Source organism: Lutra lutra, chromosome 6 (assembly GCF_902655055.1).
Source record: "Lutra lutra chromosome 6, mLutLut1.2, whole genome shotgun sequence".
Lineage (NCBI taxonomy): Eukaryota > Metazoa > Chordata > Mammalia > Carnivora > Mustelidae > Lutra > Lutra lutra.
The window spans coordinates 40289275-40314537 of record NC_062283.1 but is presented as its reverse complement, the minus strand read 5'-3'; the positions used below and the strand labels follow the sequence as shown (position 1 = coordinate 40314537).

At 35.8% G+C, this 25263-nt stretch overlaps 2 protein-coding genes across 7 annotated transcripts in view; one reads left to right on the top strand and one right to left on the bottom strand.

Moving 5' to 3' along the window:
- Positions 1-25263, top strand: part of COL19A1 (collagen type XIX alpha 1 chain) — a 325663-nt gene that overhangs the window by 36404 nt on the left and 263996 nt on the right. For all 6 annotated transcript variants that reach the window (XM_047734919.1, XM_047734921.1, XM_047734920.1 and 3 more), the window contains exons 5-6: positions 12533-12656; positions 13902-14177. In XM_047734919.1, the coding sequence (XP_047590875.1) occupies positions 12533-12656; positions 13902-14177 (400 nt within the window). The remainder of the gene's footprint in view (positions 1-12532; positions 12657-13901; positions 14178-25263) is intronic.
- LOC125102537 (cytochrome c oxidase subunit 6B1-like) lies at positions 11913-12228 on the bottom strand. Its single transcript, XM_047733861.1, is given in 2 exon segments — positions 11913-12117; positions 12119-12228. Coding segments are annotated over 2 exon segments (315 nt in total).

Genomic DNA, 25263 nt, shown 5'->3' with positions numbered 1-25263 from the left:
TTCTTTCTACCTTTCTACCTGTGCAACTGTAGAAATTCAGCCCTCTCTTAAAAACAGCTCTTGTTATTTTGGGGAGCCCCGAGAGTGTTGCACGTGTGCTCATGTTCAAAAGAAAGTACACTCTTATCCTTGTATTCTAATTTCCTTGATCAGGCAAGTCACCCTTACTTTTCCTGGGAGTCCTCTCCATGAAAATGCTGCTTCATGGGCCCTAGCCAACCCCTGTTCATGGCTTCTCATCCTCAGCCCTCAGGTACCAGAGTTGCTCTGTGGCTTACAGCTGAGTGGGGTGGGGGGGTGGTGTATGCTCTGGAGGATGAAGGTATGAGTTCAATGATCCTCTCTGTAACTGTCCTCTGGACCTCAAGGCCATGCCCAAGGCACAGGGCTGCTTGGTGTATTTAAAAATGTAATCCAATCAACTCTTGGCATTCTTTTTTCTATGACACTCAAAAGCTCATAGATATGAACTAGACATTCCTCTCTATTATCTTTACATTTCTATCTCTCTTCTAATTTACCCATAATAAGAATATATAATTCCATTTTTGGGCCCCTGGGTAGCTCAGTTGGTTAGGTGTCTGCCTTCTGCTCAGGTCATGATCTCAGGGTTCTGGGATTGAGTCCCATATCGTGCTCCCTGCTTCTTCCTCTGCCTGCTGCTCCCCCTGCTTGTGCTCTTTCCCTTTCTCTCTCTCTCTGTCAAATAAATAAATAAATAAATAAAATCTTTTGAAAAAATTCCCTTTGTTCATGATATATACAGAATAAACATTTTATGATATACTGTCCTTATTATTTCTCAGTTCAGCTTTGAATGCAGTGAGAGAAGAAATTCTAACAAAGTATTTCATTTGATTCCCTAATGACATGGAAGACTCACTACATGCCAGGGACTGAGGATTTAAAGATAAATAAAGACATGGTGCCTGGCATTGAGTTATTTCTGTCTGGGAAAATAGGTATGTTAACAATTAGCTGTTATGGAATATAGTAGCAATATTTAGATGTGTGCACAGATGAAGATGACAAACATGAAGAGGTGAACAGAGGAAGACATTTTGAGGCATCTAGGGAAAGCTTTCCAGAGGATGTGTAAGGTAGAGGCTTGAAGGATAAGTACGGATTTGCCAGGTGACCCAGGGGGCCAGTGTGCGGTAGCTGGGGTATCATTTAAAGGTCAAGTCAGTTTGAAGAATGGTGAGAAATCCTGTGTGGTAGTGAACACAGGTGGCAAGAGTTTCTGGGGTGGAGGAGGCTGAAAATGGAGGCTGAGGTGCTGTTCTGAGCAGACTTAAATGCCAGGCTAAGGGGTTTGAACTTTATTTAAAAATGAAGTGAAAGATGAAAGATTCGACGGTCTGAAGAGAAACCACAGTATGTCAGTTACCCCTCCGTAAAGCGGCTTAAAATAAAGTGAAGGTGTGAGAGCAATAGCATTACATTCTAGAAACAAGCAGACAAAGAAAAAACAGCTGAATATATGCCCCTGGGAAAATGACAACTTTCAGGTCAAATGATCCTGCGGCAGAGGCCAAGCCCCCAAACCCAGGAAGCACACTTCAGTTCTCGGAGGACCGCTTTAGGGTGGGGTTTGACCCAGGATTTATGTTCTTTTTTGGGTGGAAACACCTGAAAAAAAAATTAGCCTTCCAAGCCTTTCTTAACAGTGGCTTCTCTGGTCCATCCTTGATTTTTGTTACCTGGGTGTCATATAGTAGAAGGGCTTGTTTTCAATGGGTAGTTATTTATGATGTCAGGATGAACGAGTGCTAATCATAACAGACACATGATTATCAGAGAGGCATCTAAGCTTTGTTTTCCCATTAGCAATCTATCTTTCTGAATCCCCCTAGCTAGCAAGCACAAAAAGGCTAAGATTTCAGAGTCTGTGTCTGTGGAACTCAAACATCACCACCCGGCTTGGGGGGAAGACATTTCAGACAAACCTTCCAGGCCCTGCTAGCCAAATTGCTTGTAATGTGACAGGTGATGGTGGGTGTCAGCTGGGAAAGAAATGACTTACTATAAACTCCAAGCATCTCTCACTTCACTCTCAGGAAATGTAACTTGTATCATATTTCTCTTCCTGGAAGATATTCAGCAAGTCAAAGGCCCCATTGATACTTGTAAATACGGAAGTTCTTCATAAACTCTGCCTCATGCTTATTTAGAATGGAAGAATTAATTTGGAAGCCAGTTCTTGATATTTAAAAATAGATCTTTTTTCCATTTAGCCATTTCATTTTAAAAGCAAAAAAGTAAATAAATGTTGGTCTTGCTAAATATGATCTGGAAAACTCACTTCATCTCTACCAAAATAGCACTTTAAAAAAAGGGGGAGGGGCCTTTGTTTCAAGCCTTGTGCTAAGAGCTAGTAGAAGAATTACCTCGGGAACTGTTGTCATTAGTAATTAATTTTTTAAGCACTTTGCTATCCAAATATGTACCATGCTTGATTTGGGGAATACCATATACAAAATGAAATTTCTCTAGAATAATTATGTTCTCTTTTCAGTTTGTGAGCACTGAAATTATGAAAGCTTGTTACTCTTTGTATTTCCTTTTTTTTTTTTTTTAACCTTTCACTTCTTGCCTCACATTCCTTATTATTTAATTAGGTAAAAGAACAAAAAAGAAACTGGCAGTCACATTTTTTTCTTCCTCTATCCCTTTTTATTCTGCAGTTTGGTTTTTGTCCTTTACTTTTTCCATACATGAGACAGAGATGTCACTTGCCACATTAAAAACTATGGTCCTTCTAGGAGTACTGAACAAATACATCAACTTGAACTTGCTGTACAATGAAATTACCAATTACTTAATATACAAAGAAGTAAAGAAATTTATGAGCTTCATTATGGTCTTTATTTTTCTTGACAACAAACCACCAGGGCCTACTCATGGAAACTAAATGAGATCCACTCCCTGATTCCATCTCCCCATAAAACAACTTAATAAATATTTTGCACATACTATAAAAGAGTGAATTATTTTTTGTTTTATGATTTTTCATGCTTGCAGTGCTCCCCATCTAGAAGGGAGTATGAAAAAGCAGAGTTTATCCATTTAAGGTAGCTCTTATTGGTTTCTCATTAACTGGGCAGCCAGGAATGCCTGTGATTTGTTCAGCTGACATCCTTCTGTCCCTGAGAGACCAGACACTTCAACTTTATTAAGTTAACTTTGTGTATAGCTCTGGTTGACATTGATTTCACACCTCAGGGGATGAATGGGATAGAAGCTTATACTGCTCCCCATGCCGGGGAAGCATTAATATAGGGTCAGGGCTAAAGGTTCTTCTATAATTATTTGAAATAGTCACATTTCTGATCATTATTTTCACTTTTTAAGGAATTGTTCATCTTTTTTTAGTCAGGTTACTATTCTATTGGTGTTCTTCCTAAGATATTAAAATAACAATGTATTTTCTCACCAGTAGGACAAACACCAAGGTACTTTTTTATGAGAACATGTCATGCTTTTCTTCACATTGTGTAATTATTAGTACATATGCTGTTCTTATAATTTTTACTACTTCCCCAAAATTGTGCTTTTTAAAGAAATGTTTGGTGATAAATCCAATTTTTCTAAGAAATAATCTCTAAGGAATATAGAGAAAATACTCCTGATTGGTTATCACTTCTGTAGCATGGGTATCTTTCTTAAAACCCAACAGATCATAGCCCTCTTTTAAAGATATTACTGTGTGGTTTCAATATTTCCTAATCTGTGCTCAAAATATAATTAAGGGAGAGAACTGTAATACTCTTCCCTCTCTATGGCTACTGGTTACCTAAGATATGCAAATGTCACGATGAATACTTTGCTCTGAGCCCCAAGTATGATTTATTGTTGTTGTTAATACTATCATGATTGTAAACATTTTAACTATTCATTTGTTGTTACTGATAGTTGATATTTATACTCCCCCCATCTCTTCTAGTATTCAGAAAAGTGGTTTTTTTCCCTTCCCTATAGTCACATAACATTACATTTAAGTCAGGTCAGTAATGATGAGGGAAATTTTATTCTTAACCCGGAGGATGCAAGCAACTTCATATACTGGAAAAAAAATTGACCCCGGGAATTAGAAGTCCAGAGTTCAAGTTCCATCCTGACCTCTGGCAGATGATGGTGGGGCCAGTTATTTAACTTCTGAGGCTTTAATTTCTCATTTATAAGATGGTTGATCTAAATCACTCTAAAGGTTCCCTTCAGCTTTAGGACCGTAGAACTACAGGAAACTCTTATGTGTGGTGTCATTTCCAAACACTGGAAGACTTCTGCTGAAGGACATGTTTGGTGAAATCTTCTTGGGGCAGGAGATCTATTTTGCTATAACTTGTAGAGATTTAAAATTTCTTTTTGAAAGTAAGAACACTGATTGTATTTGTTCTTGGACTCAATTTGTGTCAAACTGATTAACCTGCTTTAAATCATATAGAGCTTGATTTTTTCCCTTCTCTTTTCCTGCTGAATGTCATATGGCATAGTCTTAAAGGTCTTAACTTTAAACATTATGCAAATACCATGTACACATGCCAGGACTGGCCATAGATATCATGATGGATTTTCTATGAATGGAACAAACTTTTATTTGTGCTTCCTATAAGCCAGATACTAGTCTAATGGTTGATTTAGAGCAACAAGTCTGGCAGAGCCCCTATTTTCATGGAAATCACATTCTAGGGGTTGTAGACAGGCAATACATGTGTAAACTAATACATTAAAAAAAAATACTTGGGTAGTTATAAGCCTATGAAGAAAACAAAACAAGGTAAAATGTTAGGTAGTAACTGAAGTGAGAAGAGCTATCAACCTTCCAGAAAAAGTGAAACAGAGCTAAAACCTGAATAGTGAGGAGAAGCCATTTAAGTGAGGACTTCTGGGAATGGCCATCCTGTGTTTTGAGAAAACAAGATGTACAAAGGCCCAAGACCCCAATGAGACGAGTATGCTCAAGGACCAAAATTCAGGTCATTGTGCCTGGAGTCTGGGTTCCACACAGAAACTGGAATAAGAGATGACCTATCAGAGAGGGCAGGGGTCAGAACAGATAAAGCCTTGTGAGCCATGATCAAAGATGTGCACATTTTATTCCAGGAACCATAGGATACTGCAGGAAGGCTGTAAGTAAGGGAGGGGTGACGTCTGATTTACATTTGAAAAGTGCATCCTACAGGGCAAGCCTGTAATGGAGGGGAAAGAGGGAGAACAAAACCATCACAGGAGTCCTGAGGAGAGACTGGCAGTTTGGACTAGTGAGTGACAGAGGAGCTGAAGAGAAGTAGACAGCGTTAGGATCTATTTTATTTATTTATTTATTTATTTATTTATTTATTTATTTATTTTTTTATTTTTTTAATTTTTTATTTTTTCAGCATAACAGTATTCATTATTTTTGCACCACACCCAGTGCTCCATGCAATCCGTGCCCTCTACAATACCCACCACCTGGTGCCCCCAACCTCCCACCCCCCACCCCTTAACAAAATTCTCAGATCGTTTTTCAGAGTCCATAGTCTCTCATTGTTCACCTCCCCTTCCAATTTCCCTCAAATAAGTGAAACCATATGATAATTGACTCTTTCTGCTTGACTTATTTCACTCAGCATAATCTCTTCCAGTCCGTCCATGTTGCTACAAAACTTGGGTATTCATCCTTTCTTTTTTTTTTTTTTTACAGCTTTATAAACATATATTTTTATCCCCAGGGGTACAGGTCTGCGAATCGCCAGGTTTACACACTTCACAACACTCACCATAGCACATACCCTCCCCAGTATCCATAACCCCACCCCCTCTCCCAACCCCCTCCCCCCATCAACCCTCAGTTTGTTTTGTGAGATTAAGAGTCACTTATGGTTTGTCTCCCTCCCAATCCCATCTTGTTTCATTTACTCTGATCTATTTTGATGGTAGAAACAGTAAGACTTGCTCATGGTTGTTCGTAATGGAGGAAAATAAAGAAAAGGTAAGATTCAAGAATGACTTTTAGGCTGGAGAATGTGGGTGAATGGCTACACCTTTTATGGAGATGTGGGATTCTGGTGAAGGGATGTGTTGACAAAGTTCAATTTCAGTTATTTAATTAGAGATGCCTTTAATATCCAAGGGGAGATGCCCAGTAGAGATTTAAGCACGTGAGTTGACAGCACAGGCAAGGAAAACAGTCAAGGTTTATCTTGGTTCCATCTCCCCTTTGGCATCACCTTTCTTTTTGAAACTTTGCTCTCTAACTGCCAGTGCCTTAAGATGATGTTTGTGTTACCCAGGGATCAGAACGATGACATTTCGGTCTTCTAACTAAGGAGCATTTCCTGCTCTGGATTTATTCCTCCCTCTCTGTGTCTTTTCTCTTAACTTCCTTGCTTTATCACAATCTCATAGATCTCTGTTCTATTCTTTCCAAGGTGAGAATTAATTATTAGACAATTTGTTAGTATCATGTGACCAGTTTCTAGGGACTATTTTAGCGGAAACAGAGCTTATGTTTTATAAACACAAGTGTTTTTCAGAGAGAAAGAAAGTTCTAATAGTAGAATTTTAGGTGTTTGGGCTTGTCAGCTAACATAGTCTGCATTCATACCATGTATACAGAAGACAGTGGAAGTACAATCCTATTTAATAACAATTACACATACACAGAATGATTAAATGTTTCTTTCATCTCACGCCAAGATCTTTTCTGTATTGCAGATATGTTTTAGACGTCATCATTTTACTTATATTTCTTAAAGATTTTAAATAAATTCTGACCAGCAAAGATTTTCATTAATCAAGTGAGAAAGATTTAGAGACTGTGGGAAGTATGCTATGTAGACAAATACGGCCCATTCTTAAATTCCTATACAGTGAATTCCTTCATGTTTAATAAAATGTTCATTTGTATCCAACTTCATAAGTACAGGTACTAGGACTTTGTAATTAGATATTCTGTTTGAAGTATATGGAGAAAATATTGGGTAAAGTGTATTTTCATTTGAAGTTTCTTTCATCTCATCCTACTTCTTCATGAATGAACCATTCTGAAGGCTTTAGATTGGGAGTTATAGACTTCTATGACTTTTTAACCTCCCATAATAGAAAAAAATAATATTTGTTATTGTTTTTTTTAAAAGATTTTTAAAATTTATTTATTTGACAGACAGAGATCACACGTAGGCAGAGAGGCAGGCAGAGAGAGAGGGGGAAGCAGGCTCCCTGCTGAGCAGAGAGCCCAATGCAGGGCTCAATCCCAGGTCCCTGAGATCTCAGGACCTGAGCCAAAGGCAGAGGCTTAACCCACTGGGCTACTCAGTTGCCCCAATATTTGTTGTTAATTCTCCCTCATCTATGACCTTGAAGAATATCCTATTAATTTATAATTCACTTTAAACAACAGGATTGTTTTTTCCTAACCTGAGAAATAGTAGTGTTGCTTTAAAAATGATAATACAATTTATGCTCATTGTAAAAATTGAGGAAGTAGTGAAACTATAAAGAAGAAAATTTAAAAATCTCTCTTAATTTTAACACTGAGAGGGAAGTACTATAATGTTAACATCTTTATGAAATCAGTTTTTTGTGGGGTCAAATCTCACTTGTTCTCAGATCTGGACATTGCCTTCGGCCGTAGCTGATCACTATGAGGAGCCCTACTTTTGATTCTCGGCCACTTCCCGTAGAGTTTAATAGTGTTTCTTTCCATTTCATGATTGAACAGAGGGCTGTTATATAGAGAGAACATCAGAGAGTGGGTGAAAACTATATTTTAGATTTTTTTCAACACTGAAATAAATTACAAGTTCAAAGGAGTCTAAAATATGTGAATTATGAGGCTTCAGAGACACTCCAGATTGTATCTAGAACTAGTGCTCTCAGGGGCTAGTGTAAAGAGGACTCTGCAAGCAGCAAATTTCCTTTGGCACCTTTGGGTAATTTGGAATGACTTTAGTTTGACTCTCTGTGACTTTTACTTAGTAACATTAAAGAAATTGATTTTTAGATTGAACATTTTGTTAATTTGGTATATTTCTACTCTTACCTATCCATGGATATTTAGATGACTTTCATTAGCGTGAAGAAAAGTAGACAATGGGAAATAAAGGATTAATTACACTTAATTTTCACTAAACTTTGAGCCCTTCATATATAGGTTAGTATTAATTTATGTGGATGAATTTGACATTTACAGCATTGAAATACATACAATGTGTATGAAATGGAGAGAAGGTAGAAAATATCCCAATGATAATTTTTAGCCCTATAATATATATACCTATATATTATATGTATTTCATACATGTATATTATATACATTTCATATATATATGAATTATTTGGCAAGTAAGGATAAAAAATTTTTTCTTAATGGGAATATTGCTGAATAAGTAATGGATAGAATTTCTCATAGGAAATTACACTCCATTCAAAAATATTCAAGCATGGGTATCTTACACATAACAAGCTGTCATTATATCTCTCCGGTATCAGACCAGTAATCCAATATGGCATCTTTTATAATAGAAACTTTGGCAAGACCCAGAGAAATTATTCTGGTCACATTAAGTGTGCTTGTGTGGTATAAAAAAGAAGCATAGTCTATAAGAGCTGATATATTTTGTAATGTATTGTTTTTAAAATAGAGGACTTTTTCTTCAAAATTATAATTCAGCAAGTGAAATGATTTTTGGCTTTGAAAGTAGAGCAAGAATTACTGAAAGGAAAAGATAGTAATTATAAGGATTTGTATCCATTTTAAACTTAGACTAAGAAAAAAATCAGTTTTTCTGTAAACATAACTAAATTTATTTCAGTGTATTATTTTAAGACTGTATTTATTATATATTAACAATATTAAAAATATTTAAGTTTATTTTTTGTCACAGAAAGAACCTTTCATGAGATATATTTTCAATTTTGAATTCGATTATGAATTATTAAAAATAATTATATTTAGTTTTATGAAATATTAAAGAATTCTATCAAAATGAAGTGTGTCTTTATCTGTTTCATTTGCTAGGTCACTCATTCATTTTGCAAACAGTTATAGAGTGCCCTAGTGGCAATAAACTTGAAAGAAACCTGTGACCTCTACATGAGGATGGGTATTGGTTTCTGTTATTAACTCACTTCCTCTGGTGTTTTTTGCTTTGTTTTGTTTTGTTTGTTTTTTGTGAGTGCATGTGTGTGTGTTTTAAAATTTTATTTATTTATTTGACAGAGTGAGCATAAGCAGGGGTTAGTGGCAGAGGGAGAGAGAGAAGCTCCTGCTGACCAGGGAGCCTGATGCAGGGCTCAAACCTAGGACCCTGGGATTATGACCTGAGCAGAAGGCAGACACCAAACCTACTGAGCTATCCAGTCACCCCTGGGTTTTTTTTTTTGTTGTTTTTGTTTTCATTTTCATTTTTGTTTGTTTTTAATAAAAGTCTTAAGAGGAAAGTGAAATTTTCTTAGATGCATATTTCTATCCAAGATGGGAAAAATCAAAGCTAGACTGAGAGGGCCATGTGTTTTTTGTTTTGTATATATTTTTTAGGTAGTATATATCTGAATTCAGTCCACTAATTGATTCATTTAATAATATTTATTGAGCACCCGCCTTGTGCAGGCACTGTTCTAGATGCTGGGAACAAGAAGGTGAGTAGGATAGACAAAGAACCTCAGGAAGTTTACATTCCACTTCCCTGGGTGGGCCCTGTAGGCCTGTGGTAGTGGCCTTTGGTTTATATCAATGAGGAAAGGATATCTTCAGTGTTAAAGACTTCAGAAGGATTGAGGGGAATGGGGATTGAGAAGAGGCCAGTGGATTAACTGAATGGAAATGCTTTTAGAATGCAAGACAGTTAAGGACTAGTGGGTAGTAACAATGAGGATATTAAGATATTCATGTAAGAAGGTTGGTGGATAGATGAGAGGGTGATACAGTGATATAGCAAGGTTGGAGGAAGTTTTATCTATTTTGTAGCAGGGGGAAGATATGCATATGTTTATAAACCAAGATCAAAGGGGCATTGGAGAGGGAGAGGTTGAAGATTTGAAAGGACTTTTAACCTTCTAAAATGCAAAATTGACTGTAGAAAGGGAGTTGGAACAAGAGAAAGAGAGATTACAATAGATTCTTTGAAGACAAAAAGCAGTTGGAAGATGTTAGAACCTATGTACTGCTGGGCTGGGGTTTCTAGTGAGATGTGGGTCAGTTGACTTCAGTGGATACCTGAGAGATTTATCACTAGGGGGAACCAGCCTCTGCAGAAGCTGGTAAGGGATGTGTTTGTGGGTATACTGTACCTAGTGTACCTCCTTTTTCCTCATACAACCAGACAGAAGGTGAGAGGTTTATTAGACTTATTATGGAGAGAAATTTAGCCAGAGAGCCTCCAGGTGGAAGGAAAGAGGCACGGCACCAAAAACAGAGGGATGAAGCAAAATTCTGTACTGAACTACGGCCTGCATCCAGATGAATACTCTTCCAAGTGGGACATAGAAAGATTCTTCTATGGAGAAACTGAGTGTCCCTAGAGAACTAATCTTTCTACATTCACATGTGAGGGACTGTCAGTGAAATCCACTAGCTGATCATGCTATGCCGTGAAGTTGTTCATCAACACTGTGCGGACATACATGAAGCTTGCAATCAAAGTTCTGTGCTTCATCCTTAATGACATATGGATTATCAAAAACCATTAGAAAGTGGAGTGTAGCTCCCAGCATGGAAGAAAGAGGCCAAACTGTCAAACAGGGAAAACGAAACTGGATGAAATGATGATGTTCAAGGATGCAGGAAAAACATTTAAAAACCCATCTAATTGATTATTTCAGGGATTTAAAATACTGCGTTCAGGATATTTTTAAAAAGAGAACAAAAGATGATCCTGGTAATAAGAAAAAAAAAATTGGTGTTGAATAGATGGATTGGAAAATAAATGAGGGAAATACCCCAGAAAGTAGAATAGTAGAATAAATCATTAGGATAAGGTGTTAAGTGGTTGTCTAAGAAACAAGTTCCTAGAAAAGATAAGATTGTGTAGAAAAAAAATAATAAAAACTTACAAAAAATTCTTTTCAGTAATGTGCAGCTCATATTTAAAGATGTGTTCAATATAATGAATGGAAGAATTCCAGGAAATAGCTCTGTCGAATTCCAAAACATGTGAAATGAAGATACGATCCTAAGAGCGTGATGGTGGGAGAGTGGGGTAAAGGAGGCAGGAAATTAGAAGAAAATGGAGACACAAGTTACTGCAGGTGGGGGTGAAATAGGGGTCTGCAGTGTGGGTTGAGGTTTCCTTTTTAAAAAGAGTTTGGATGCAACTAGCTAGTTCAAAATGTCATTTGGAAGTTTATGTTTTGGCATCACCTCTCAACTATACCTATGCTCACCTTCAGGTTTATAGGTGGTCCCAAAAAGAAATGGCAGACATCAAAGCCATATTATTTGTTACCTATCTATCTATTTATTTGGATACACAGGAGGGTTTTTGTTTATTTTTTAAAGTAAGCTCTATACCCAGCATGTGACTCAAAACCCCAAGATGGAGACTCCCATGCTTCACCAACTGAGCCAGCCAGGTGCCCCCACAGGAGTTTCTATTATACTATTTTTATATGGTTCAAAAATTACATAATAAAATTTTTTTGAAATTGTATAGATAATAAAGGGGAACATAAGATACATTTTAGCACATATAGGGGCTTGAGGCTGTTTTATTTAGTCATCCACTCTGTCGTCTGGTATGGAGAATATGGCCAGTTTAATAACATAAAACAAAATGGAAAAAATCATCATTCATACTGATCAAGGTAAAACTTCCACCCTGGTTTCTTGACTGCCCATCAAGCTATTTTATACATACACAGTCTTATACTTTTCCAATGAGGATTTATTATTAGTTCACCCGTGATTCACGATCCCAGGGTGGGGATCACCATGTGCCCACTTCGCCCTTCACCACCCTGGGAGAAGGATAGAAGACAAAGAAGAGGTAGGTGGAGCCAGTTCCGATCTTCTCAGGAGATGAGCCTTCTGCCCTGTGGTCATCCCAGGCTGACATTTGGGCTGTGGGGCAGAAGGACTTGTAAACACACCAGGACCATTCACACATGGAGATATCACCTCCTTCAGTGGTAGAAGTCCAGGTAGTTCTACTAGCAGTTCCTGGTCTGGTTCTGATTGGGGAAGCAGCTGTCCAAAGTAACAGTCTGGTAGTTCTTGATTTTGGACTTGATGTCTTCTGCCATGGTGCTGACTCCTATAGACACCCCTGAGGCACCTCGTGGCTCAGCAAAGATGCCAGAATCAGATCAGATGTGGAATTAACATTTCGTTTGCTTTTTAATGAACAACGTTACTTAAGGCAGTACAGTTAATGGTCATTATGAAATTTAGCTTAATAATGGTGACTTTATAGAGAAAATTCCATTTTAGAGATTTTGTTTTATTGTGATGGGAAAAAAATATTTTGTTACAAAGAACTTCATACCTAGATTTTTTTCCTCACCATCTTCAGTGTTCTCACAATAATTCTTTATTTCCCTTCCCCAGTAAGATATTTCCCAAAGGCCTTCCTGATGAGTACGCCATAGCAGCTATGTTTCGAGTACGAAGAAGCACCAAAAAGGAACGATGGTTTCTGTGGCAGGTTTTAAACCAGCAGAATATACCACAGGTAAGGAAACAAAGAGTTGTGCTGATTAGTTTTCTCTTACATGGTTATGCCAACTGAATCTTGGCATGGTGTGCACAAATTTGGAAGCAGATCTAGTATCTGAATATTCTTCCTTTTAGAGGAATCATCGACAGGGAAATGCAAGTGTTCTCATCATTAGGATGATCTTGCTGAGATCTGTAATATGATTCATATCTTGTCTAAAGACACTGAAATGACCCTTCTTTCATAACTGCTTCATTGACACTAATAACTTCTCTATCTCCTATCATTTCTGAAATGTATCATTTTTAAATAACTCATTCATTGTTTCATTTGAAAGTCTGGAGTAAGTAAAGAGGTGGGATAAAATATTGATTCCATCAATAAAAAGCTATTGAACACATGCTATTTTCTAGTTAGTGACAAAGAGATTTTTAAAAGAGTAATTCCTTTCTTAGGGAGAAAGACCTTTCTCAGGTCTTAAAAGGATGGCATCTAGGAGAACAATATACTATAGCATAGCCATGGTGTGACAGGTGCAGTGGTAGAGGTAGGCTCAGAGCTGAATGGGGACTATGGGAGCATAGATAGGACAGCTTCCTAAAATGGGGCACAGGGAGAAGGAACCTAGGAATACTTGTGCGAGTGATGACACTTGGGCAGAAAGATGAGTTTGCAAAGACTCCAGGTTGGTGGGGGGAGATGAACCTCAGTATTACTTATTGGCACCTTACATTTGGGTTTATTTCTATACCTATCCATTGAGATGTTTTTTGTTTCACTGGTCTTTTAATCTATTAATATAGTCACAATTTTATGATGGAAAGATGAACTGAACTAAAAGTATATCCTTTATGAAAAGGCATTTTTCTCTACACCATGCAAATCATCAAAGTTTCAAGAAGTCAATCTCAGTTTCTATGCTAAGAGAAATGATCCTATTCTTATTCTTTTTAAATTAAGTAACATTTAATTCTTGAATTACTCATACAGAATTATATATATACTTAGATATACATATATATATCCTCAGATGTTCTCTCAAGAAAGGAACATATTACATTCACCAGAATGCCCCATATTTAAAACATTTTCATACCTAGATATTTGCTGTTCTTTTGTATTAACAAATCTGGTGTCATCTAAAACATTTTACTAAGTGCCTCAATTATACCAACATGCATCTCTAACTGTTAATTTGTGTACTTTAGTAATTTTGAACCCTAGTTTTGAAACATTTAATGCTAATTTGCATTTTTGCAGGTTTCTATGGTAGTTGACGGTGGAAAGAAGGTGGTGGAATTTATGTTCCGAGCTCCTGAGGGAGATGTGTTGAATTACATTTTTAAAAATCGAGAACTCCGTCCTTTGTTTGATCGTCAGTGGCATAAACTTGGCATTGGTATTCAATCCCGGGACATTTCACTCTATATGGATTGTAATTTAATTGCAAGCCGGCATATAGATGAAAAGGACACTGTGGACCTTCGTGGAAAGACTGTAATTGCAGCACGAGCTTCCGATGGCAAGCCTGTGGACGTGAGTTGTGATGTTGGTTATGAAAGAGAACTAGTAAAGTTTCTAAATTAGATACCTTATTAAAACCTTCTTTAGTTAATTACTGTGTAATACATTCCCTTCTCAACACTGTTTAAATTAGCCATCAGATGTGTGAAGGCATAGCTATGTATTTCCAACTGTATTTTCATATATATTATCTTCTCTCTATTTTCACCCATTTTCTTCAGCCTATGAATTTTTTTTTAAAGATTTTATTTATTTATCTGACAGGCAGAGATCACAAGCAGACAGAGAGGCAGGCAGAGAGAGAGAGGGAAGCAGGCTCCCTGATGAGCAGAGAGCCTGACGTGGGACTCGATCCCAGGACCCTAAGATCATGACCTGAGCCGAAGGCAGCGGCTTACCCCACTGAGCCACCCAGGCACCCCCAGCCTATGAATTTTAAAGAACTAGGTCATGCCTTAAAAAATAAGATTATTACAATTAAATTCTAGTAAAAATGAACCATGTGATATAAAAAGTCAGCTTGAATAAGCTTATATATTTTGAATAGAAAAGACTGGGAAAAGATGAATTTTAGATTAAATGGTCCCAGATTACCTGATGTTTCTACTCAAGAACAATAGGCAGTTTATTCATCCTTAGAATAGCAATAGTTTTGTATTGCAGACTATTTCTCAAAAGCCTATAATGGTTTTTCAATGTTCTGCTGGACTGAAACATAACTACTAATTGTGTCCGTAAGTCATTTGGATGAGAGCAAATGGCTAGCAATACCCTTTCAGATAAAAAGCTCCTCTAAAAATCATATCTAGTGTTCAAGTGTTAATAGATTTATTAATTTCCCTAGAGAAGAAGGTGATCCTAAAAAAAATTCCTAAAAAAGTGAGATATCTCTGAATTTCATGGCTTTTGTCTTTCTTATGGGTAGAATGATGAGAAAACCCATAAAAATAACCTAAAAATTACCTGAATACAGGTCACTAACAGAAATTGCTAATGCAAAAAAAAAAAAAAAAAAAAAAAAAAAAGAGAAAGAGAAAGAAAGAAAGAAAGAAATTGCTAACACACATAACAGTTTAATTTTTTTCCAAAGTTCAATTCTGTAAAAATACACATTTGGGCAGTGTATTTTTTCCAAATGTCCCTGTGAAAGCAATCATGATAGATAGATGATTAATAGATTGATAAAGATTGTATATGTGTAAATATATATTCAATAAAATATGTTTAAACTGTTCTCTTTTAGAAACAGTGAACAAATCAGTGAGAATGCCATGACTAGAGCTCAGTGATGATCAGCAAAATAGGCCAGAGTAGGAAAAACCAATCACAGAAGCAAGACATCATGGCATGGTGGAGAGTGAGCTGGTTTGGGGATCAGACAGATGCGCTGTAAATCCTAGCTCATCTACTTAACTGTAATGATCTGCTAACTTATCTTGTTAGCTGTTAATTAATCTGTGTCTCAGTATCCTCAGTTGAAAAATTGTGTTGTTAGAGTTACTTAGTTACAATTATATAGAGTATGTGCAGTAGTATCTAGTATGTAGTTAGTTCCCTGTATATTCATTTGTTTATTCAGGTCTAGACACTCCACTGAACCCAGGCCTAAGAGAATGGAAAAAAAAAAAAATCCTGCTTCTCTTTCTCTCAGACATCTTGAAGACTAATGAAAGAATCAAAGTCTATATTAGTAAATGGTGGCTTCCAATGATAATAATAGTATTAATTGTAACACAGTAATACTAGACAGACCTTTCAGAAAATCCTCTCCAAATGTCGGGTGGGAAATGGAGACCAGCAGTTAGAACATCAGAGATGTATTTTCAGCAGCAGGTGGAGTATAGATAGATAGGGAGTAAATTCAGGGAATTCCAGCAACAGTACAAGAGAGTGGCACCGGCTGCAATACTAAAGTTAGGGACTGGAGTTTGGGATTGGAACCTCTTATAAAACTATTGAGAGCAAAGTGGGCTCTGTTTCTAAGACTTAAAGAACTAAGCACATACTGAAATAAATTCAGAACATTTGCAGGGATATAGCAATGAGAGAGAAATAAGTTATTGCAAGTGCAGGGTCCAGGCTCAGAGCTTGCCCTCTGAACATTGAGTGCAGTGTTCTGTGTCTCATTAACTTCTCACCCAAGAAAAGAATTGAGCCCAGAACATGGGGCTGAAAAATACCAGGTGTGTCCTCTAAAAAGGCACAATGTAAAAATTATAATATTACAGTGGTTTCATAGTTTAGTGTGGCATCTTACTTCATTTGAGGATAAAATTAAAGCCATACCCAAAATGAGGAAGCAGAAGAATATGTTCAAAATGAAAAAAAAAAAAAAAAGGCTAAAAATGTCAGTAAGAGACCTAAATGAAATGGAAGACAAGTAATATACCTGACAATGAATTTGAAGTAATGATGATAAAGATCCTCACTGGACTTGAGAAAGGAGTGGAAAACCTCAGTTAGACTCTTTAGAAAGAGATAGAAAACATAAAAAAGAACCAATCAGAGATGAAGAACTCCATAACTTAAATTAAAAATACACTAGATGGAATAAATTGTAGACAAGAGGAAGCACAGTAAAGGATCAGTGACCTAGAGGACAGAGTAATGGAAAGCAATCAAACTGAACAGGAGAAAGAAAAAATAATAATAAATTAAAACAGGCTTAGGAAACTCAGTAACATCATCAAGCATAATGGTATTCACATCATAGGGACCCCAGAAAGGGAGCAAGAGAAAAGAGGACAGGAAATTTATTTGAATAAATAACAGCTGAAAATTTCCTGAATCTGGGGAAGGAAACACAAATCCAGATCAAGGAGACCCAGAGAGCCCCATGCAAAATTAACCCAAAGAGGTCAGCCCCAAGGCACATAGTAATTAAAATGGCAAAAAGTAGTAATAAGGAGAGAATTTCAAAAAGGAGCAAGAAAACCAGTTGAATACAAGGGAAACCCCATACGGTTGTCAGCTGATTTTTCAGTAGAAACTTTGCAGGCTAGAAGAGAGTGGCATGACATATATATTCAAAGTGTGAAAGAAAAAAAACCTGCAGCCAAAAATCCACTATCCAGCAAGGCTACCCTTCAGAATAGAAGGAGAGATAGAGTTTCCTAAAGAAACAAAAGTTAAAGGGATTCATGACTACAAAACCAGACCTATGAGAGTAGAGTAGAAAAGAGTTGAGTAGAAAGGAAAGACCATAAGTAAGAGTAGGGAAAGTGGAAAATGCAAGAGCAATAAAATCAATTATATCTATGAAAATCAGTCAAGGAATTCACAAAACAAAAGGATGTAAAGTATAACACCATATACCTAAAACATGACAGGGAAAGAGTGAAGAATGGGTTCAAATATAAACGACCATCAACTGAATATAGATGCTATATGCGTAATATGTTATATACAAACCTAATAGTAACCACAAATCAAAAACCACTAATAGATATGCAAAAAATAAAGAGAAAGGAATCCATGTATATCACTAATGAAAGCCAGCAAATTGAGAGAGAATAAAGTGAGAGAAGAAAGGAACAGAGAAGATGTACATAAACAACCATAAAACAAGTAACAAAATGGCAATCAGTACATACCTATTAATAATTATTTTGAATGTAGGTGGACTAAATGCTCCAATCGAAAGACATAGGATGATGGAATGGATTAAAAAAAACCAAAACCAATCTATATGCTCCCTATAAGAAACTCATTTCAAATCTAAACCATGTGCAGATTGAAAGTGGGAAAAACATTTATCATGCAAACAGAACTGAAAAGAAAGATAGCAATATTTATACCAGACAAATTAGACTTTTAAAACAAAGATAATAAGAGACAAAGAACGATACTATATAATCATAATAAGAACAATCAAACGAGATACAATTGTAAATATTTATGCACCCAATACGGGAGATCCCAAATACATAAAGCAGCTTATTACAAACATAAAGTAATTGGTAGTAATACAATAATAATAAGGATTATGAACACCCCACTTACATCAATGAGTAGATCATCCAAACAGAAAATTAACAAGGAAATGGACTTTGAATAACACATTGGACCTCATAAATCTAACAGATATATTCAGAACATTCCTTCCTAAAACAGCAGAATGCATTCTTTTCAAGTGCACATGTAACATTCTCCAAAATAGGTCACACATTAGGCCACAAAACAAGTCTCAACAAATTAAAAAAGATCAAAGTCATACTGTGCATCTTTTCTGATCACAATGCTGTGAAACTAGAAATGAATTACAAGAAAAAATGTGGAAAAACACAAATACATGAAAGTTAAATAACATGCTTCTGAAAAATGAATGGGTCAACCAAGAAATCAAAAAGGAAATTAAAAAATACATGGAGACAAATGAAAATGAAAACACAACAGTCCAGAATCTTTTCAATGCCGCAAAATGGTTCTAAGAGGGAAATTTATAGCAGTGCAGGCTTATCTCAAGAAGCAAAAAAAAAATTTCAAATAAACAACCTAACCTTACACCTAAAGGAGCTAGATACAGAACAAACAAAACCCAATAGCCACAAAAGGAAGAAAATAATGAATATTAGAACAGAAATACATGAAATAGAAACTAAAAACACAATAGAACAGATCAATGAAGCCAGGAGCTGTTTCTTGGAAAAAGATAACAGAATTGATAAACCTCTAGCCAGACTCATTAAAAGAGAGAGAGAGAAGAGAGAGGACTCAATTAAACAAAATCAAATGGAAGAGGAAAAATGAAAACTGACACCACAAAAAGAACAAATGATTGTAAGAGAATATTATTAAGCCATAAGTTGGACAAGCTGGAAGAAATCAATAAATTCCTAGAAACCTATCACTCCCCAAACTGAAGTAGGAATAGAAAATTTGAATAAACCTCCTACCAGCAATGAAATTGAATCAGTAATCAGGAAACTCCCAAAAAACAAAAGTCCAGGACTACACTGCTTCACAGGTGAATTCAAATAAGCATTTAAAGAGTTATTAATCTGTCTTCTCTAACTATAGGAAAAAAACAGAAGAGGAAAGAAATCTTCCTAATTGATTCTATGAGGCCAGCGTTACCCGAAAGCCAAAATCAGATAACGGCACTATAAAAAAAGAGATCAAGGTAATGCCAACCTCATAGAATGAGTTCTGGAGTTTTCCTCCCATTTCTATTCTATTTCTATTTTTTTAAACAACTTCAGTAGAATAGGTATTATTTCTTCTTTATATGTTTGGTAGAATTCCCCTGGAAAGCCCTCTGGCCCTGGACTCTTGTTTTGGGGGAGGTTTTTGATCACTGTTTGAGTTTTTCTGCTGGTTATTGATCTGTTCAGATTTCTACCTCTTCTTGTTTCAGTCCTGGTAGTTTACAAGTTTCCAGAAATGGACCTTCAACTCTTTGGTCCACTAATCTTTGACAAAACAGGAAAGAATATTCAATGGAAAAAGGACAGTCTCTTCAATAAATGGTGCTGAGAAAATTGGACAGCCACAACCAGAAGAATAAAACTGGACTTCTCTTACACTCTATAAAAAGATAAACCCAAAATGAATGAAAGACCTGAATGTGAGATAGGAATCTATCAAAATCATAAAGGGGAACATGGGCAGTAACCTCTTCCACCTCAGCTGCAGCAATTTCTTGGAAGACACATCTCTAAAGGCAAGGGAAACAAAAGCAAAAACAAACTACTGGGACCTCAAGATAAAAAGTTTCTGCATGGCAAAGGAAACAGTCAACAAAATTGAAAGGCAACCTATGGAATGGGAGAAGATATTTGCAAATGACATATCAGATAAAGGGCTAGTATCCCAAATCTATAAAGAGCTTACCAAACTCAACACCCAAAGAACAAATAATCTAATCAAGAAATGGGCAGAAGACATGAACAGACATTTCTGCAAAGAAGACATCCAATTGGCCAACAGACACATGAAAAAAATGCTCCACATCAATTGCCATCAGGGAAATACACATCAAAACCATAATGAAATACCACCTTATGCCAGCTAGAATGGCTTAGATTAACAAGACAGAGAACAACAAATGTTGTTGAGGATGTGAAGAAAGAGGAACCCTCTTACACTGTTGGTAGGAATGCAAGCTGGTACAGCCACTGTGGAAAACAATATGGAGGTTCCTCAAGAAGTTAAAAATAGAGCTACCCTATGACCCAGCAATTGCACTACTGGGTATTTACCCAAAGATACAGATGTAGTGAAAAGAAGGGACACGCACATCCCAATGTTAATAGCAGCAATGTCCATAATAGCCAAACTGTAGAAGGAACTGAGATGTCCTTCAACAGGTGAATGGATAAAGAAGATATGGTTCCTATATACAATGGAATGTTACCCAGCCATTAGAAAGGATGAATACCTACCATTTACACCAACATGGATGGAACTGGAGGGTATTATGCTAAGTGAAATAAGTCAATCAGAGAAAGACAATTATCATATGGTTTTTTTTACTCATACGCGGAATATAAGGCATAGCACAGAGGATCATGGGGGAAGGGAGGGAAAACTGAATGGGAAGAAATCAGAGAAGGAGCCAAACCATGAAAAATTCTTGACTCCAGGAAACAAATGAGGGTTGCAGAAAGGGAGAAGGGTTGGGGGGATGAAGTAACTGGGTGATGGGCATTAAGGAGAGCAGGTGAAGTGATAAGCACTGTGTGTTATATGCAATTAATGAATCATTGAACACTACATCAAAAACTAATGATGTACTATATGTTGCCTAATTGAATTTAAATAAAATAAGTTAAAAAGAGAACTATAGACCAATATCTCTGATGAACATAGGTAGAAAAATACTCAAAATCATTCCCACAATTCCCACGATCAAGTGGGATTTATTCCCAGCATGCAAAGGTGGTTCAATATTTGCAAATCAATCAATGTGATATATTACATCAACAAGAGAAAGGGTAAAAAGCATATGATTATTTAATATAAGCAGAAAAAACATTTGACAAAGTACAACATCCATTCACGATTAAAAGCCCTCAACAAAGTAAGATTAGAAGGAACATACCTCAACATAATAAGGCCATGTATGAAAAACCAACCTCGTACATGTACTTAATGGTGAAAAACAGAACTTTTCCCTAATCTCAGGAGCAACACAAAGCAGTCTACTCTCACCACTCTAATCAACATAGTTCTGGAAGTCCTAGCTACAGCAATCAGACAACAAAAAAGAATAAAAGGAATCCAAATTGGCAAGGAAGAAGTAAAACTTTCACTATTTGCAGATGACATGATAGTATATATAGAAAACCCCAAAGACTCCACCAAAAATCTACTAGAATTATAAATGAATTCAGTATGGTCACAGGATACAAAATCAACATATAGAAATCCATTGCATTTCTGTATATTAATAATGAAGTGGCCAACAGAGAAATTAAGAAAACAATCCTATTTACAATTGCATCAAAAATAATAAAACGCCTAGGAATCAACTTAACCAAGGAGTTGAAAGACCTGAGCTCTGAAAACTGTAAAACATTGATGAAAGAAATTGAAGATGAGCCAAACAAATGGAAAGATATTCCATGCTCATGGATTGGGAGAACACATATTTTTAAAACTTCCATACTACCTAAAGCAATCTGTAGATTTAATGGAATCCCTATCAAGATACAACAGCATTCTTCACAGCACTAGAACAAATAATCCTAAAATCTGTACGGAAACACAAAAGTCCCTGAATACCCAAAGCAATCTCGAAAAAGAAGAACAAAACTGAGGGTTATCACAATCCCAGATTTCAAGATATACTGAAAAGCTGTAGTAATCAAAACAGTTTGGTACTGGCAGAAAAATAGACACTTAGATAAATAGAATAGAGTAAAAAGCCCAGAAACAAACCCACAATTATATGGTCAATTAATCTTCAACAAAGGGGCAAAAATATGCAATGGGAAAAAGACAGTATCTTCAACAAATGGTGTTGGGAAAACTGGACAGGCACATGCAAAAGAATGAAACTGAACTTCTTTCTTAAACCATTCATAAAAATAAACTAAAAATGGATTAGGTTCTAAATGTGAGACGTGAAAGAATAAAAATCCTAAAAGAGAGCACAGGCGGTAATGTCTTCTTCCATACCAAGATAGGTCTTCTGAGGCAAGTGAAACAGAAGCAAAAATAAACTATTGGGTTTCTGTAAAAACAAAACAAAACAAAAAACAAAACAAAACAAAACAATAAAACACTTCTGTACAACAAAGGAAACCATCAACAAAACTCAAAGGCAACCTATTGAATGCGAGTAGATATTTGCAAGTGATGTATCTGATAAAGGGTTAGTATCCAAAATATATAAAGAACTTACCAAACTCAACACCCAAAAAATAAATAATCCAATTAAAAAATGGGCAGAAGATGTGAACAGACATTTCTCCAAAGAAGATATACAGATGGCCTACAGACACATGGAAAGAGTCTCAACATCACTCATCATCAAGGAAATGAAATCAAAACCACAATGAGATATCACTTCACAGCTGTCAGAATCACTAAAGAACACAAGAAACCACATGTATTGGCAAGGATCCCAAGAAAAAGGAAACCTTGTACACTGTGGCGGAAACGCAAACTCATGCAGCCCCTGAGGAAAACAGTATGGAGTTTCCTTAAAAATTAAGAAAATTTTCTTTAAAGTATTTCCTTAAAATATATATATATATTCTCTATATATGTATATCCTTATATTTTTCCTAAAAATATATATATTTATATATTTATTACTCAGCCATAAAAAAGAATGAAATCTTGGCATTCACTACAATATGGTTGGTTCTAGAGAGTATAACGCTAAGTGAAATAAGACAGAGGAAGACAAATACCATATGACTTCACACATATGTAAAATTTAAGAAACAAAACAAAGAAGAAAAGAGACAGACTAACAAATGAACTCTTAACTAAAGAGAAGAAACTGAAAGTTACCAGAGGGGAGGTGGGTGTAACTATACTAGATTTAAAATTTTTAAAAATAAATAAAAAAAGACAAAAATTTAAAAATTCAAGTGATATTATGATGCAGCTTATTTATGAGATAGTGTTTGAGTAAAACAAATAAAATACATATTTTGTTCTGTAAAGATTCTTGGTCCTGCTAAAAATTTAAGTGGACTAATTTTTCATCATCTCTGTGGAAGCTCTATAATTCATAAGATCTGTTGTAATGTGAAAATGTTTTATTTACGCTGGATGGATGTTATTGAAAAAAAATCCTAATAATTGGGTTTTATTTTTTTATACTACCTAGTTACTTTTGTGAAAAAGAAATAAGTGACAAAAAGATACAAAGGATTTTTTAAAACAAATTCTGTGTAACAAGGGCCAGTATAGACTTAGCCCTAAACATTGTCCTTGTAAAGCACAGTGTCAGTGAAGGATTCCAGAGTAACTAATGAATAAGAAAGCATCATTAAACTAGGTTTGTAGTTTCAATGTCATGGTACTTGATTAATTGCTAATCCATCAAAAATTGATCATCTATCTTTAGTTAACTAAAATAACTCCCATATCAGGACACCTGGGTAGCTCAGTATGTTAAGCATCTGCCTTTGGCTCAGATCATGATCCCAGGGTCCTGGGATAAAGTTCTGCATTGGGCGTCATTGGTCAGTGGGGAACCTGCTTCCCCTTCTGTCTGCCACTCCCCCTGCTTGTGCTCTCTCCTCACTCTCTGACAAATAAATAAATAAAATATTTTTTAAAAAATAATTCATAAAAGGGTCTAGTATAGTGAATGGTACATAATCAAATTTTAATATTTATTGGCTAAATTGATAACAATCATGATGTTATATTAGTTTTAGTTAAGAAGAATATTAATTAGTTGGAATACCCATTCTTCATTCTGTATAATGGGTATGTTACTGCATAGTCTTTCATTTGACTATGTAAGACAGTGTATTTAAATTTTATAAACAAAAGTTAATTTCAATACCTTGCAAAAAGTTATAGAAAATAAAAAAGTTTCATTTTATCTCAGAATTTTGCATTGGCTGTAAATGGTAGGCTGCTCATGAATTCAGAAGATGTCTGTATTTCTTAACACTTTCTATGAGCTGAATTGATTCTGTTCATCTCAGTACACTATAGAGTAATAGTTACAGCCTTTCCCCACTACCCTTTTTGCTTTTTTTGGGTGTTGGGTAGAGTTTCAGAACTCACTGAAGATATCCGCTTCTCATTATGGTAGGATTAATTATTGTAATATTAACAGTTGGATCTTTCTATAGACCATACTTATTGACATCAAAGTAATACATAATCTAGCTCTGTAATACTGGGAGACAGAGAAAGAGGTGGAAAGGGGCAGAGAGAGACGTGTAGGCAGTGGGAGGAGAGGGTAGAGAGAAGAGGTTGCTCCTGAATACATAATATGTGACATCATTGTATGATTAATTAAATTATTAAATTTGCAACCACAAAATAACTTAAAATAGCTGATTTATACATCTATCATATTGGCATCTTTTCAGTAGTCTGGAATAATTATTTTTCACATGGTTGCTTGATCTTGCATTTAAAGGCATGATTGCACTTTTTTTGAACTACTTTTTATTTCATGTCCAATGCCAAAAAATATGAATTTGATAAGCAGATAGAAGGAACTGATTATTTTTGTAAAAAGATTGCGAGTATTGCTCAGGGTTATCCCAATGTAGTATATCATCCATAGATATTAGACAGAATCCATGAAATATAGAGGAAAACTAAGTACTTTTTTTTTTTCTTATTGAGAAGTAAGCATCTGTTTCAGTGTCTCAAATAAGAGCTCTGGAACTACTGAGAAAGCCTTTTCCATCGTGTGCTCATACCTTTGACTTTACTTTTTCTCCACAATTTCTTACTTTGAAATATTTCTCATTTTGTGGGCATACTTTCTTGTAATGCATAACAATGTCTCTCTTAAAGTAAGTACTTCTTTTTTGTATGAAATCGTAGCAAAGATTTGCAGTTGCTTTCATTACCTGATTTCCTTTTGGAGATCTATCTCAATAATTGAATCCATGTCTCTTTCTCAAATGATCCATAAAATCATGAATCCTAAATTAAATAAAAGTGT